This window comes from Thunnus thynnus, chromosome 22 (assembly GCF_963924715.1).
Source record: "Thunnus thynnus chromosome 22, fThuThy2.1, whole genome shotgun sequence".
NCBI lineage: Eukaryota > Metazoa > Chordata > Actinopteri > Scombriformes > Scombridae > Thunnus > Thunnus thynnus.
This window is the reverse complement of record NC_089538.1, coordinates 7,988,214-8,005,784: the sequence shown is the minus strand read 5'-3', so window position 1 is coordinate 8,005,784 and position 17,571 is coordinate 7,988,214. Positions and strand designations below refer to the sequence as shown.

At 40.9% G+C, this 17,571-nt stretch overlaps 1 protein-coding gene across 2 annotated transcripts in view; it reads left to right on the top strand.

The window, feature by feature from the left end:
- sema4f (sema domain, immunoglobulin domain (Ig), transmembrane domain (TM) and short cytoplasmic domain, (semaphorin) 4F) overlaps positions 1–11,421 on the top strand; it is a 105,427-nt gene extending 94,006 nt beyond the window's left edge. For both annotated transcript variants that reach the window (XM_067580456.1, XM_067580457.1), the window contains exons 4-17: positions 585–730; positions 1,346–1,405; positions 5,441–5,539; positions 6,292–6,403; positions 6,555–6,674; positions 6,868–7,022; positions 7,104–7,285; positions 7,395–7,536; positions 7,667–7,880; positions 8,189–8,298; positions 8,417–8,568; positions 9,106–9,161; positions 9,346–9,536; positions 9,652–11,421. In XM_067580456.1, coding sequence (XP_067436557.1) covers positions 585–730; positions 1,346–1,405; positions 5,441–5,539; positions 6,292–6,403; positions 6,555–6,674; positions 6,868–7,022; positions 7,104–7,285; positions 7,395–7,536; positions 7,667–7,880; positions 8,189–8,298; positions 8,417–8,568; positions 9,106–9,161; positions 9,346–9,536; positions 9,652–10,374 — 2,462 coding nt within the window. In that variant the 3' untranslated portion in view covers positions 10,375–11,421. The remainder of the gene's footprint in view (positions 1–584; positions 731–1,345; positions 1,406–5,440; positions 5,540–6,291; positions 6,404–6,554; positions 6,675–6,867; positions 7,023–7,103; positions 7,286–7,394; positions 7,537–7,666; positions 7,881–8,188; positions 8,299–8,416; positions 8,569–9,105; positions 9,162–9,345; positions 9,537–9,651) is intronic.
- The last annotated feature ends 6,150 nt before the right edge of the window (positions 11,422–17,571 follow it).

Here is a 17,571-nt window from a genome sequence, read left to right as displayed (position 1 = left end):
TATTGCATTATTCATTATATATCATGATTATGCATAATTTAGTTTATTGTATTTTTCCCTGCAGTGGATTTGACTTTGAATTAATATGTAGGAAACAATATTTGAAATCCAGGCAAACAGAAATCCAGGCGGACGTTTCAAGAGTAATGGAGATAGCTGTTTGTCGTCTGTATGATTTTAAAGAGAGGAAATAAGAAAAAAGTCACAAAAACAGAGTGAAAAAGAATGATCAAGAGATACACTGAGAAGGGATTAAAGGGTTTAATCAGGAGCTCTGATCGTGTGAGAGGGTAGGGTGAAACATGGGTCACTCTCATTTCTCTCCCCACTATTCTCATCCCTCATCTCTTTATCTCTTTGAACATCTTGCTGATAATGTGGTGTTTGATTGATCTCCTCCTGGCATCCTTTTTTTCTTACATTTCCTTGGATAAAGGAGGAAATAAACAGATTTATTTTGTTCCATTTTGTCTGTACAGCTTCCTGTCGACAGCAGTTGTTTCCAGCTGGCTGCAGAATCCATGTTGGATCTGATGATTGAAAACAGAAAATCTCACCTCCTTCTCACCTCTCTCTGTCCTCAGATACCGTTCTGGGTCCAGAGAAGTTCGGCGGCGTGGCCAACTTCAGCACCTTCCTATTGGACCGCTCAACAGGCATGCTCTTCCTCGGCGCCAGGGATGCTATACTGGCTGTAGACACCAACAAGCTCAACCAGTCACCGCGCAAGGTAGGAGGGATGTGTGTTTGCGTGTGTGTGTTTTTTGCATGAAAGGGGTAAAATCAACAATTTTCTCTGTAAACCACTTTTAACATGAACAGAGGTTTAAGGGTTCTTAATGTTGCTAATTGAAGAAGACAGTTTCAGGCTGGGCTTTTGAATGATGTTTGTCTTATTTACATCCAAGAGATCAACTAGTTTTTCTTTCTGTCATAAAAATTTTAAAAAGTTAGAACAACTTTCCATAAAATATGATCTTGGAGCAAAGAGAAATTGATTAGACTGCAGTGATCTGGATTTCTATGTTTAATCATAAAATATGAGCCTATTAGACTGGATTCAAAATGCTAAGTGATGTTTGCAGGGTCAATAAATCAATTTTACTGTTTTTTGCGTAGGCGGAGGTTAGGAGTCTCTGGATAATTCATCATAAATGCATTTATTTGTCGAGCTAACAGTCCTTTTTTCTATTTTGACCTGTCACAGCAGGAAAATCACAGGTATAAATACTGTAATAAATGATGGCTGAGTTCCATTTAGCTGCCAGTTTCAGGATTTGGGTACAGTTTATTAGAAAGGAGTCATCGTTAATATTATTACTGTCTCTCTTTTCTCTTGCTGCAGATTGTTTGGGATGTGCCGGAGGAGAAGAGGAAGTCTTGTGTGGCAAAGGGAAAGACAGAGGTGAGAGCTGTGTGTGTGTGTGTGTGTGTGTGTGTGTGTGTGTGTGTGTGTGTGTGTGTGTGTTTCCTCTCACACACCCTCTTCTGTTGTCCAATTCAGCTTGCAGTAACATCTGCATCACATGATGGTTGCAATTCATGCAAACACACAAAGTACTGTATTCATTCCCAGAGCTGTAAGAAAGGTGCTGCCAACACACATTCATGACTGTATATGGAGTGATTTACAGTGAGTCACAGTATTTACAGTAGCTATTTCCTCCAATAATCCTGTTGTAACTTGTCAGTGAAGATGTTGAAACATCCAGGGATACCCTTGTAAGTGCAACCACAAAAATTTTAATAGTTGCGCAGATAATAATGTGTCTTGTGTCATTTAAATGTACTAACACCTCAGTGAGCCTCTGTAATATCTTGGCTTCTGAAAGGCATTTTCGTTTTGGATCCAGTTCCCAGTTAGTAAAAATTTCTGGATTTATGAAGCGCCAAGTCTAACAAATCTCTTATTGAATCATAATTTAGTTCTTTGAATGTCTATCTTTGGGATTTAGTTTTTAAATATAACATTATTTAACCATTTTGTTAGTGAAATCATTGAAAGCTGAACCTAAATAGAAACTAGAGAGATCTAGATGTGATAAAATGCTGTCAAATCTCTAGCACACAGTTTTGTTGGATTTAAGTACCCTCAAACATTTGAAATGTGAGATTTCATGTGCTTGTGCCTGTATTGTGTGCTCAAGCATGGATGCCTATGTGTGGGTCACAACCCTGTGCTGTTAGGAATCGGATGGGAAGTTCTGGGAATCATGCCAAGGCCTCATCAGGGATATGTGTGTGTGTGTGTGTGTGTGTCTGTACTGAGACAGAAAGAGAGTAAGAGAAAGGAAGGGTGTATATGAAGTCACAGATGTCCAATAACTATGTCTATGGAAAGTGATTAAATAGGGCGTACTGTACAATCAAGCTGTACATCTCATTATGCTTCGACTACAATAGGAAATCAACCGTCAATCAACTGTTTACATTAAACTAACTGTACACTGGAGAATTATTTGTTGAGTTATGTCTTTGTTTTGACAGTTTTCCAGGCAGTACCAAGCTGAAGAAAGGACTTCAGCGTCACAATCTAGGGTGTTAGATCCTTCCAATGGAGAAAAATACCTCAACTACAGTATATTTACACTAATGACTTGATAATGCTAAAAAATGCCTGATAAATGCCTCCAGTTCAGAAAAATTAGGTCAAATCAAAAGATAAACAAAGCCAGTGGAAGGTCAGAGTTTCAATGGAAAGGAAAGCGCAATTAGTTCTGACCCATTTTACACAATCATCAGGGTAGTTTTCCACTGTAAGGTGGTAGAAAGGTGAATGATTGATGAAGACAGTAAATAGAGGGGTTGTTGCCATTGATTATCAGATTACATGTGAGTATGAAGGAAGAAGAAGGAGGAGAAGGAAGGAAATGGGAAAGGGAGGGGGGTGATAGACTGGAATGAGCAACAAAGGATAAGGAGACAAGGGACAAGACAATAGACTTAACAAGAAGTTACCTTGAAGTTGACCTAGAGAGATGGTGGTGTGTGTGTGTGTGTGTGTGTCTGTGAATCATGCAAAAACTACAGACCCATTGGGACAAATCAGGGCAAGTCAGCAGGGTGGCGCAGTGCTTCACTGCTATCCGCAGGATGTTGCTAAACACTGGGAATGAGTGATGTTGTAATAAATAAAATGGTAGTTAACTGGAGCTTAATGTCAACATTGCATTCACCATAGCCAAACAAAAAGCTCGAACTCATTATGTCTGATTACATACATCACTGAGCCGTCACTGTATGTCTCATTCCTGTGTCAATAAGCGTTGAATGAATAGTGAATATTATTTGGTGTTGACTGGAGAGTTGTTTGTACTCTCCTAGATTACATACATATCTGTGGTGGCTGTTAAAAGCTGCCCATCAACACTTTAAAGTGCTAAATGAAAGTGCGTGTGTAGTAAATTTTGACTATAAACCAGAAAAAGTAGCTGTTTCTATGCTTAAACCTGCATTTTTTAGATATTTTTGGCAACTTAGGGGCAGTGTAACAACCTGTAAAACGATTATATACTATTAATACTATTACTATTATTATTATCACTTTAAAAAGGTGTTGTAGTGAAGTCTAATATTCACTCTCAAACAGTAGCTCTGGCTTGGTCTCCATCAGCTCCTGTGGAAAATAGTTCACCAGCTAGTCACTAACTTTGTCTACCATTTGGTGCTGGACAAGTATATAGGGTACAATGGGTTTTTTGTTGATAACAGCCGTCTGCTGCGGGTAGAAATGATGCTGAAAGCAGTGAGAATGAACAACAACAGTAAAGCCGTAAAAACCAAACCAAACAATGAGCTTAAAGAAGCTAAAGTGAAACTGCAACTTTGCTTGGTTTTTTTAATGATAATATCACTTGGTATTGTTGTAGATGATGTTGTGTCAAAAAGCAAAACCTGGTGTAAAAAAGTACCGTATTCATGAGAAATTTGGCAGAAGAGAGAAAGTGAGAGAATTGAGGTAGAAATTCAAGCATTAGGAAGAAAGTTCTGCCATGTGCACACACACGTGTAATTCTCTGTAATTATTGCTCTCACTAAGTAAGTGTCAGTAAGCATGAAAAGCTTTTTAGATGTTTTGGCGGCAGGACATTTAATTTCCACTGTCCAGACTGAAGTCACAGAAGCTTTTAACGTTAGAAAGCATAATTACTTTTAATTATAATCTCCTGACACTCACATAGAACAGAGTCGAATAGAATAGATCCATTTGATTCACCTCATGCCAGATTGGAAATGAAGCTTATTAGTATGAATGAGGTTAATTTGGGCTACAGAAGTAGATAATCCCAAGATGATCCCTTTGTTACTAGCTTGAGCTCTCTTTCTCCCTCTGTTGCTCTCTGTCCGTCTCACATGGAGCTGTACCAATGCGAGGGTTGGTGTGTGGTGCTGATGGGGTGGTGGTGATTTGGGAGACATGATGTAGACATCATAAGGTGCCCACATCCTCCAGGAGCGAAGGTGACTCAAGCCTGGACCTCATCCAGGATGACTTGATGACAGGATGACTGTGTTTGTGCACGCAGGCACTCACACACGCACAAGTTCCCTGAAATTGCCCACGTCATGGTTTCACGGTTACCAAGGAGGGACAATAGGGGGTGTTTTTCCATTACAGATGTGGACTGAATGTGTGTGTATTTGTAAAGGAGAGGAGAGAGAGAGAAAGCAGGGCTTGTTTGCTCAACAAATATATCATCTATGCTGTATATTTGTGGGACACTGGAGCATATAAATGTAGTTTTTTTGTGCATTTGTGTATGATTTATGCATGAGAATGAGTGGTCTTAGGTTGCAGTATGCATGCGTCTGTGTGTGTGTGTGTGTGTGTTTGTGTGTGTCTGTGTGAGTTAGACTGGGTGGTCTCTGCTGGTATCAGTCGGGGTCTCGAGTGTCTCTATCAGCGGTGGGGGTCTCCAGTTTCCAATCAGAATCATTGATACTCCAGCTGTTCTGAGAATCCTCTACAACCTCCTTAAGCTTCAATTTTGGTTCTGAAACGAGATATTTAATTTATAAAAAGTAGTAACACCAACACTGATTAATTTATTTAATACAGTACACAATGTGTTGTAAAATATAATGTACAATACTATAGAATTAACTTTTCCCTGAGAATAAATAAATGTGAATTTAAGCTGTTATCCTCTGAGTTGTTCATACATAGCCATGTATTTTATATACTGATTGAATTTTAATTTAAATATATGATAAAGTTCTATATTTTAAACACTGTGTATTTAATATATTTATTATTGTGTAACTGCAAATGAACCTCCTCCTCTTTCACATAAAGAAAATGTTTCATGAGCCAGACACTGAGCCAGACTATTGATAATCTAATGCAATTTAAAAAGGACAAATATTTGTTTTTCCTTTATTTCTGACTTTGAACCTGGATGTAAGTTTTTTATTTTTGGATGTTTGTCCTCCCCTGCAGGTGGACTGCAACAACTACATCCGCCTGCTGGAGTTCCTAGGGGATGGACGGATCTACGTGTGTGGCACCTATGCCTTTGACCCCCAGTGTGCCTTCCTGGTTAGTCTGTTTGTATCTAGTCTGTCCTCTTGTCGGTCTGTGTTTGCATGTGTGAATTTATTTGTGAGTTAAACCTTAACATCCGCCACACAGTGCACACACACAAACACACACACAACTACAACATACTGTGGTTCCATACTAGTGTGTGTTGGTGTGCATGTTTGTCCCTGCTCACGTCTTATATTTCTGCTTATTTAAATGTGTTTGCACCTGTAGTAAGAGCTGCAAATGAATCTCTGTGTCAAGATCCCACACAGGCCCTTTACCTAAGGGACAGGCAGGGGAGCACACACACAAACACACACACACACACACACACACACACACACACACACACACACACACATTCTGCGTTATCCTCCCACTGCCAACAAATTATTCACATTTAAGTTCCAACATTCATTCGTAACATTCAAGTCTTTTAAATCGCGCTTTTCCTCAGTAATTATTAGAAAATTGGTGTCAGTCAACCAACAAAAGCTTTTAGATGTTTTGTTGCAAATGACATTTTCCAGCAGGTACTTTGAGTGCTTAAGTACCTAAAGCTTTTAGTACAAAGAGCATAACCAGAGTCAATTATAGTTACATTAGAAGCAGCACAGCTAACTGAAATGCAACCTGAAGAGATCAAATTGAAACAAGACTGCAGAGAAAAATGAATAATCTACATAATTGCCATCATTTATTTGGCATATAATTCTTGTCTTTGTTGTTCTAATCTTTCCCTCTCTTTTCCTGTCATCCTGCAGGAGCGCTCCACCTTCACTCTGGAGAAAGCTGAGGATAATGGGGTGAAGATGGAGACAGGGAAGGGGAAGTGTCCCTTTGAGCCCAGTCAGCACTACACGGCTGTCATGGCAGGTGAGTCAGTACCACTGCACAACTGATGACTTGTTTGTTTGTTGATCAGCATATCGTCACAATCTAATATATCATTTTAAAGGCTTTTATTGTATTTCAATGTGCAGTATTTAAATAAAACTCACTTCTTTCTCTCTTGTTTCCTTTGTAGGTGGTATTCTATACACAGCAGCCACAAGCAACTTCCTGGGAACGCTCTTTGACATCTCCCGGGCAACGGGCCCTGAGCAGGAGCGCATCCGAACTGAGCGATCCATCAACTGGCTCAGTGGTGAGACATACACGTCTGCACACACACACACACACACACACACTCAGACACTGACACTTGTCAACCCCCACATTCACACATGTTGACATGTCCACACACACAAACACACTTACATTTATCATACATTCACACAGGAACAAGTGAGTTAATGGCTATGTTTGTGTGTGTGTGTTTGTGTTTGTGTGTTTCACAGACCCAGAGTTTGTGAGCTCAGCCTTCATAGAGGAGACTCCAGACAGCAACCCAACAGGAGATGATGACAAGATTTACTTCTTCTTCACTGAGGTGGCCAAAGAATACGACCTATATACCAAAGTCAAAGTGCCCAGGGTGGCACGAGTCTGCAAGGTAAGCTAATATCTTGGTTGATTCATTGATTGATTGACTGATTGATTGCCTTGTGTGAATTTTGGCTCGTCTTTCTTTCAGTCGGACGTGGGAGGGATGAAGACTCTGCAGCGGCGTTGGACCACCTTTCTCAAGGCCCAGCTGGTGTGTGAGGACAAACCCAGCGGTCAGCGTTACAACATCCTGACTGACGTTTTCACTACGCAACACACACCAGGAGACCCCAGCAGCACGCACTTCTATGGGCTTTTCACCTCCCAGTGGTGAGCTGAGGAACACACTAACACGTCCATAAACTTTTTGCCTCCAAAAGTTACATCACCATGGCTAAATGTTGACCTTTCTTTCTTTGTGCCTGTGTGTCTCTTATAGGGAGAATGAGGAATTATCAGCAGTTTGCGTTTTCAGTCTGTCTGACATCAGCAAAGTGATGGATGGTTCCTTTAAAGAGCTGAAGAAGACTTGCGAGAACTGGATCAACCCTGAACCTGTCCCCACACCAAGACCTGGCCAGGTACTAAAACCGTACAACCATGATACAACTGCATGCCTCTACTATCAATATGTCTGCTTTTTACAATGTCTTTTATTGCATTATATTAATGTAAATTACTAATTTTCTCCTTCTCTCTACATTTTATTAGTGTCTGAACAACGCTTTGAAGGCTGAAGGGTTTGAATCTTCCCTGAAACTCCCTGACAAGGTGTTGACGTTCGTGAGGGATCACCCTCTGATGGAGAACAGTGTTACTGCAGCGCCCCTGCTGGTGCGGAAGGGGATCAGATACACCAAGCTGGCTGTAACACAGATGGGCGGCAGAGAAGAGCGAAGAGGAGCAGTGCTGCACCTCGGAACAGGTGATGGACATGAAAGTTGTGAAAGTTACACTGACATGAATACTAAAAACTGTTTATTTCATCATTTCAAATACATCATTTGACTTGTAAGTTGATTTGAAAAAAAAGAACCAATAGATCATTTGCTGGGGAGTATTTATGGGGGATTTGTGCGGAAATTATGACAATTGTATGAGTTTTTTTTTTGTAAAAGTTTTTGCAGTGTGTTTAATATGAAATAAATGTAACTTAAAGTTGTAAATAAATCAAAAATAAATAGTGGTAAGTGGTAACAAAAGATGAGATTTGTTGTTTACTTTGTGTTGCAGACCGTGGGGAGCTCCACCGCGTGGCAGTAGTGGGACAGAACGCCACCTTACTGCAGGAGATTCCTCTGTTCACCTCACAGGAGCCTGTCAACAATATATTACTGCACCAGGTGAATGATCTGCACAGCACTACATGCGCACTCATAGACATGCATATATTAATCTGCAGTGCCTGGAAACATCAGTTTTAGTGCTCAGTGATTTTGTAATGGTTCCCTTTGTTTCCAGGGCTGGACTCTGGTGGGCAGCCCTCTGTCTCTGGCTCGTGTCCAGGCTGAAGGTTGCGGTCTGTATCCCAGCTGTGAGGTGTGCGCCAGAGCCAGAGAACTGGGCTGCGTGTGGAGCACAAAGGAAAAAGCCTGCCGGTTCACAATGGCAGAGTGAGTACTACGTTAGCATTGCAGAGAAATTGAAAGCACCCAAAAGTGAAACGCAAAGACAGGAAATGGTTTTGTTTTGTGTAAAAACTGACCTTTTTTTATTCATTAATTCTCTTTGTGTATTTTGTTTCAAATCTGTAAAAATGCTTACACCTAAGCACACTTTTCAGATTAGTTGAAAACATTTTAGTAATGTAGTGTGTAAGAAATGTAGAAATAGAGCAAGTTAGGAAGCACACATTTGTTTCCTTTACATTCAGCAATAGCCGACTGTCACATTGTAACATTCTAGATTAGTAAATTAATTAGTGAATTTGTTTTTATTCATAAATTTATCATTTACTCCATAAAATGGCAATACATGACAACAAAAATCAATCAAAGGTTAGAATCAGAGAAATGAGTCAAAATTACTTAGTTTAACCAACAACACAAAAAGAGAGAATAAACCATAAATTATCTTTGCAGCCTTTGTGTATTATATTGTAGATATTATATTGTATGTATATTTATTATATATATTGTGTGTGTGTCCAGGCCTGGCCCAGGTGATATGGTGGACGATGCCTTAAGAAGATGTGATGCAGTGGAGGGTAAGGGTTTCCCTTTTTGAATTTTTTTTATACCTACTTGAATGTGGGATCAAAGATAATCTAACTGTCAAGTTCTTCATTGCTTTCAAACAGGAATAATTATTCCTTTTCTACCTGTTGCATATTTACCTGAAACATCTCTCTCTTAGTCACATTAAACCTCTCTGCTCCTTCTTTCCTCCAGGGCGTTGCTCCCCATCCATCAGGGAGCTGCGAGTTTCCAAAGGTCTGCGCCTCTTGTTGCCATGCGTCCAGCTGTCTCCCAGGCCCTGTAGCTGGGAGCATCCTCCCCACAGACACACCAGGCAGCACCACTCTGACCTGGAGGTGACCGTCAGCGAGGACAGTCTGGGAAAATACATCTGCACATGCCAGGTACAGAGGAAACACACACACAAAAACCCCTCCAGTTATACGACCATGCTCACTAAATGAAAATAATAAGTCACACCTCTCTCTTCTTCTTCTCTGTCATGTCTCTCTACTGCAGGAGGCGGGGCCAGGTATCAGAGACCCCACCCCCTGCCGCAGAGCAGCCTATCAGCTGACACTAGAGGACCCCAGTGCTGGAGGAGCAGTGGCGACACCAGGAGGTCGTCATGTCATGGCCTTCTATATAATTTTCTTCCTCTGTGGTGTGGCATTTACTGTATGTATCTACTGCTTTGTGACACATCGGCGCAATTTAAGGGACCAGGGCCACCACCTGCCAGATAATTCGCTGTCGTCTGAGAAGGGGCGGGACTTGCTTGGCTCCTCAGCCACGCCACAGTCCCCTAGCAGCGCCAGCCTGCTGTCTGAAGGATTCCGCTTGACTGAAAAGCGTAACGGGACGGCGACCACAAACACGACCACGACATTGCTCAGCAACCAGGGTAACGGTGGTCACCATGGCAACAGCTACAGTGGCACGGTGATCAGCAGCAATCCCAGCAATGGCCATGGGAATGCCCTGTACGCCAACTGCAACACAAGCAGCAGTGGGCTGAAGTTCTCTGAAATTTTAGCTCCTGACATGCTGGATGGAAGGACGGGGGAGAGGGAGAGGGGGAGGCCTGAGGGGGGAGAGAGGGAGTCGGGAGAGGGTGGTGAGGTGGATGAGGGGCTGGGGGACGGGTTAGATGGGTTAAAAGGACTAGAGGAGGAACTTGCAAGCTTTCCCGTGTTTAAAACACCAGCACCCCTGGCTAAGTGTGAAGAAAGCTCAATATGAAAAGGTGAAACAAATATGCTGTACTGTACTAGTAAAACCATTTTGCATCATCCAAATAAACTGGATACTACTGCAAGGAACGCAAGACGGCAGCCTCAAAGTGGCTACTGCCAAATGCCTTTGGATGGGAGCTGTGGCACGAAGAGAGACTAAAGAGATATAAAAGAAATATATGATAAGTTATGTCTACACGTGAGAAAGACACTTGAAACATTCTGTATGGAGAGAACTTAGAGACAGAAAACATATTTAAGAGTTGGGATAGACTGCCTATTGTGAGTCACTCAGGATGGGAGCCACAGCTAAATAAATGTGTCATATGTATGTACATATAAAATGTATATATAAACAGTCTGAAAGTCAGTGTGATAACACACAATTCAAATGTTACAAAGAATCAAAGATGAAATGTCTACGAATCTAGACATGGAAAAGCCATACTGTCCTTCTCCTTATCTTCTGTTGTGGTTTGCTCTCATTCTCTTCTTCTCCCAATGGCACTGCAAAAGAAAAAAATTGCACTTTGAATTTCTCAGCACCTCTCTGACTCTCTCTATTTCTCTCTCTGACACACAATTTAAACACAATCCCAGACCTCCATGGGTCCAAAGGCACCAAAGGACTGTTGAGCCATAGACTGCCCAGCCAGACTACACTGGGCTTCAAACAGAGAGATGTCACTGTCAGAGACTAAAGAACCATAAATTCACTGAAGAAACATGAGCTGCAGTGACCATGATGGGGCTGTTCCTGCCTACGCTGCCGCAAAGGTCAAGAGGATGATAGGTCACCTGTCAGATTTGTGTCAGTGTGGAAAACAAAAGGTGCACAGCATGCATTAACTGACAGCTGATCAGATCTGTCACTGTTCATTTTCACTGTTACTGAGACAGAAGGCAAATTCTTTTCTGATGGATGTGAAATTAATTTCTGCCTTGCAGAATGGACCTTACCAGACACCATCACCTCGTTTTGTGAGTGTGGATTTCAAAACGTAAAAATGTATTGTTTTTGTCATGTTGTTTTGTAATAAAGTCTAAAAAAGTTGCTCTTATCTTCTATCACTGTTCCCAACTCCAGACTGAACATGTTTAGTGAAAATCTGGGTGTGAGAAAGTTCACAGATTTGAAACAAACACTGGCGTCTGCTCATTTGAACATGATTTGAACTCTCCCTAAACGGACCAAAGTGTGTGTGAAGTTGTCTGTGGCTATGTGTGAGTGTGTGTACTTTTTAAGACATTAAATAGCATACATAAATTATACCTCAAGAATCCATTCTGCACACATACACTTGTAGTTTCAGCTTGCACAGTAAAGGAATAGTTCAACATTTTGGGAAAAACGCTTAATTGCTTCCTTGTCGAGAGTTAGACAAAGAGATCAATACCACTTAAATGTCTGTATGGTAAATATGAAGCTGCCGCCAGCTGATGGTTAGCTTAGCATAAAGATTGGAGAGGGGGGAAACAGCTACAGGCTTTGTCTGAAAGTAACAAAATCCACCTACCAGTCCCTCTAAAGCTCACTAATTGACACAGTATATATAATTTACAATTTCCACTCTATGTGCTGAGCTAACTTGCTGCTGCTGTAGCATAATTTGTCACGCTCTGACAAATTATGGGTTCAATTCATCATCCTAGCACCACTGGCTGAAATTTACCTAGAAAAATTTATGTCAAAAATGTAATGTTTCACTTTGACTGATCTCATTTTGGAATGAAGCCTGTCGATTTCTTGTCCAGCACTGAAAACATTTGAGAACTCACCACATGCAGCTCCTGTCAAATAACTGGAAAACAGCATCTCATTAAGAGTTCATTGTTTGAGTGACATGTACAACCAGTGGTTTATGCTACATATTTTGGAGCACAACTTGGATTGGCATCTTTGTGGAATGAGAGAGATGACTTCATATTTTATACCAAATATTTCCTGGCAGTGAAGTGCTCCTCTCACCCTCTCACTGACTTATTTAGCTAATGGATGAATTGTCCAAATACAAGAGGAATGTGTCCTCCATTGTTCCTCCAATCACTCAAAGGGAAGACATAAGGTAAGACAAAAGAGCAATCAATTTCGCAAAGAATAAATTCTTATCCTCCTTCACTTGTATTGTCCTTGAACCATTCTTTCTATCTTATATGAAGTATCTACATTGTGAAAAATGGTATGCCAGTTGGATGGGATGGGGCTATCCCTTCCTTTTGGGTCTTCATCACATACAAGTTAAATTCCACTGTAACAGAACAAACATAAATGCTCAGTACTTGTACGTTCATCACACAGAGTGAGTGTATGTTTGTGAGAGTGTGTGTGCTTTTATGTTTACAAGAATACCCTCTGTAAATAAGAAAAGCTACCTACCTCTCACCATACAGTCAAGTTTAACATGAAAGGACACATCACATCACAATGACATGATTAATGTAAAATAGAGAGGGCATAATAGGTGGTGTCTTGTCAAAACAGTGGATGATTTAAGAAACCTGAGAATTAAAGGTGTTGAAGCACTAAAACTTTGGACTTGTGCAGGACCATATAGCAGTCCCCCAGGTACAGAAGTCATGTCCCAGGCACTCAGGAGGACACTAAAACCCTGAGTAAAGACAGTACATCTATACATTATAATATGTTCACTTTATCTGCAGCAGTCCTCACAGTTCACTACTTCTGGCCACCTCCTGATGGCGGCATTGTGCTCCTTAAACCTCTTGCACTGTGTTCGGTACTGCCTACTAACTACTGCCTACTACATACTCAATCAGTATGTACTGCATACTGCTTACTCAATGAAAGATTAAGTATGCCATTACCAGCAGACTGTTCACACTGACGTATACTCAAGCAAGCATCACATGACTGTTGGCCGGTCTCAGCCAGCGGCTCCCATGGCAGCTCCTAGATCTCTGAAAACATTGCAACAAATTTCCAAACAGGCATTATTTGGATTAACTGACCACACTTTGGGAATCTAAATGGTTACTTTCTCACCTGAAAAATATTTAAACTTAATAAAGTGACATATTAACAGCTTTTATGAGCTTTTAGCCTGGCTCAAAATCTCTGCTACTGCACAGTCTGAAGAGATGCAATACATTGTGGTATGATTGATAGTTGAGTATGTCCGAGTTGAGTACTCAGAAATGCTTGTTAATCTATGATACATCTGGGCATTTCTCGCATACACAAAATCTACATACTGTGCAGCTGGAACACACTACATACTCAATTTGACTTCATACTTAGTATCAATAGTATGCTAGTATGCTATTCCAAACACAGCAGTAGAGAGAAGAAGCAGAGGGGTAAAACTCCTTGTGTCTGGTTCTGGGGAAACAGTATCCTTCACAAAAGCTGAATCCAAATGTTTGGACTTCACTACACTTGCAGACTTGTAGACTTTGCGGGTGCATTTCCCAGAAGTCTGCGAGTGCTGAGGGGCTGTCCAAACTCAACAAACACTTCATCAAGTCCACAAGGGCCCTTAAGCAGACTCTGCAGACTGCTAGAGTGTCCGGTTGGGGTGATAACTTCACCAGACCTCACTCAGAAAATTACTCATAATCCTGCAGCAATAGGCTATATGGCTATAAAGTGACGATGTAGAAGAAAATAATACCACTAATTTATTATTATTATCAATAATAAAACAATAATTATCATAATAATATTAATAATAATAAGATATGTAAAATATTTACTTTTGATGACATTTGTTTTCTTCACTTCTGTTATGACATAGTGAGGTATAATGTACACACAGAATAATAGGCCTATAGCTTAATAGCATGGATATCTTTATTATAATCTGCTAAATTAGACGGGCAAAGGTTGTTTTTTGTCCGCCTACAGTGTGAAGGTCATCAGATGAGGATTTAATGTGAATATATTATTATCAGTGTTTCGCAGTTCATGTCAAGGGAAAATCTTACTGAGCATTCTTACCAGATTTGTTGGGTGTAAAGCAGCAGACCTACACATATCAGAACCATTAAGAACCTTCAGAAATCAGAAACTTCAGAAAAAACCTTTCACTTGAGATCTGAAGTTCTGTCTCAGAGTGCATTTTTATCCCCTCACGGCTCATCACCCTCGCTTGGCTTGGAGGGGCATTGAGAGACTTGGCGTGCACTAGATATAAATTTTTGGCTTTTTGAATAAGACTTTTTGATGGCAGCACAGGTAGTAGATGAAGATGATGATATGGATTTTGATGACCGGACTCCGGTTTTTAGAGGAATAGGGCGAAGTAAAGCAAATATAAGGCAGGATGAGGCTGTAAGATACACTTAGAGGTAAATAGTTCAGATGAAGGTAACCAGGTTGTTTGCCGAAAGGTAGAGAGGGAGGAATTTAAAAAACTTAAATTCAGGAGGGAAGATGAGCAGGTGAATCTAAGTCCAATAGCATTGTCTAGGGAGCTGAAAAATAAGTTAGAAGTGGAAATTACTAAGATTCTTGGGAGATGGGAACTTGTTGGTAAAATGTAGAAATGAAGAACAGAGAAATAAAGCTTTGCAATTTGAAATCATTTTCAAAAAAGCAGTGTGTGAAAGGAGAGTTCTGGGTGAGAATAAAGTTATTCGGGGACTGGCAACTGGCATTCCCATTGATGAGGATTTGGAAAAACTCAAAGTATTCATGGAGGTGAGGTGAGGAGACTAAAGAGATTGTTAAAAAACAATAAATGGTGAGAGAGCAGAAAGTTTGTCAGTACTTCAAGAGTTTCAGGACTTGGTTCTGGATAAAATAAAGATTGGCTGTATGAGTTTCCCAGTCAGGCCTTGCATTCCTCCTCCACTTCAGTGTTACAAGTGCCAGAGGTATGGGCAAAGGTGTGGCAAATGCTGTGGAGATAATGTACAGACAAAATGTTGCAATTGTGGTGGCCAGCACAATGTGACATATGGGGGATATTAAGTCAGGAATGAGCAGTGTAAATTCAACAAAATGAAAACAGTTAACATACAATAAGTTGCTGAAGCAGTGAAGAGAGTGCAAGGACAAAAGGAAAGTGAAGAAGCAGACAAGATCAATCAAAGTTCAACATCAGGAGCAGCTCAAAGAGGGAAAACTAATACAGAACTGACTGTGGATAAACTGATTTTGTTCATTGCTTATGTAATCAATTGTACACATCAGTTAAACACAAGACTGAGAAAATTTAAATAATTGTGAAGTGAGCTGAGAAATTCTTGGCTATGAAAGATTTTTCCTGGGAATAAATCAACAACAGGGAGATGGGAGACCAGGGGTCTTTGGAGAAAGGCCCTGATGATTATTCTTCAGTGTAACACAAGGAGTTTCATAGCAAATGGTCAAGAATTTAAAGGATTTATTAAAGGACTCAGAAATACACCAGAAATCATATATATTCAAGAAACCTGGCTCAAACCAGCATTAGATTTTGTAATTAAAAGCTATGATAGTATATGCAGAGATAGAGTGAAGATTAGTGGATGAGGCTGTATAATGTTTGTGATGCAAGAAATGCAATTCAGTGCAATACAATGATTGTAATTGAAGTTTGGACAAAAGATGGTAATATCAAAGTAGTTCACGGATCACGGATATTGATGTGTTATCATTATTGCTGATGTGCATCACCAATAAACCTCCATAAATCCACTTAGAAATCAGAGAAAAAAGAGGCTAATAGCTAATTAAGCATACTTTTAATGGAGACAATTTGCAGAAGATATATAGGGGTCTCAAGAGCTTCTGGACATCGTCTTTGTTTCTCAGAGCCATAAACAGAAGAAACAACCCCGAACACCTGGTCAGAATGGCCATCGCCACACCTCAGCAGACCAAACCACCAGAGGCCACCAGCTGGAAGGTGCCCCTGCTATGACTGCGGCCATCTGCAGTGTTCCCTTACAGATGCATACAGGGTGATTGAGAGCACAAAAGCTGAAAAATTGAGTTGTGACCGCAAGTTACAGAACCCCATAGTAACAATTAACAAGCTGGAGGCAGATCTAGTAACTAAAGAGAGGGAGTTTGCAGAGGAACTCGAAAAGAGCAACAACAACATCTTGAAGAAAAATTCAGAGATCGTCTCCCTCAAGATACGTCTCCAACAGCATGCCCTGGAGACCACACAAATGCATCGCTCCTAGAAAGGGGTTCACCTCCATGACATCAAGATGGAAGGCAGACAAAGTAGCGGCCTCCAAGCTGCAGATTAAGGATGAGTGGGAGAAAAAGGTGAAGCGGCTGGAATAGCAGCTCAACCAGTGAGACACTGAAAACCTGACTCTCAGGAAGGAGAAGAAGGATCTCTCTGGGAAGTTGACCGAGACCTCCATCCGGCTGAGCAGCCAAGAGGCCGAACTTCTCCAGAGACAGAAAACTTGGCAGAACAAGAGCAATACTCTGGAAGAGAACCTCAAAAAGGAGCTGGCTGAGAGAGAAGAGACCTGGGAGGCCAAAGTTTAACAGCTGGAGGAGGAGAAGAAGATGCTCCAGGAACTCTGTCTGAAGGAGAAGAACAGTCTCTCTGAGAGGCTGACCGAGACCTCCATCCACTTGAACAGCAAGGAGACTGAACTTCTCCAGAGCCAGAAAACTTGGCAGAACAAATGTGACGCTCTTGAGGAGAACTTCATAAAAGAGCCGGTTGAGAGAGAAGAGACCTGGGAAGCGAAAGTTAAAGAGATGGAGGAGGAGAAGAAGAAACTCCAGGAACTCTCTTTGAAAAAGAAGAAGGAGGGCAAAGACCGAAACCGGTCTGGATGTAGCTGCAGAGACAGAGGAGGAAAAAACAAAAAAGAAAAAGAAAGAAAAGAAAGAAAAAGAAAAAGAAAAAGAAAAAGAAGAGAAGATGGCAAAGAAGCAGAAAGAAAAGGAAGAGAAGATGGAGAAGAAACAGACAGAAAAAGTGGAGAAGGCTGAGAAGAAAAAAGGTTTCTGGAGCTGGATTCAAAAAAAGAAGTGTGACAGCGACAATAAGGTGGAGGAAGCTGCTGGCTGTTCGGCACAGTATCACCCTCTTCCTCCACCTCCACCTCTCTGCCCTTCCTCCATCTCAATTGACAAGTGTGAGAAAGTATTAAATGTAATGAAATGTTTGGTAGGAAGTGAATGGGGGCAGAGAGAACAGCGTTGAAAACCATTACATAGGATTAAAAAGATCAATATTAGATTATGGGTGTGTAGCATTACTGCAGCAAATACATCTCTGAAAAA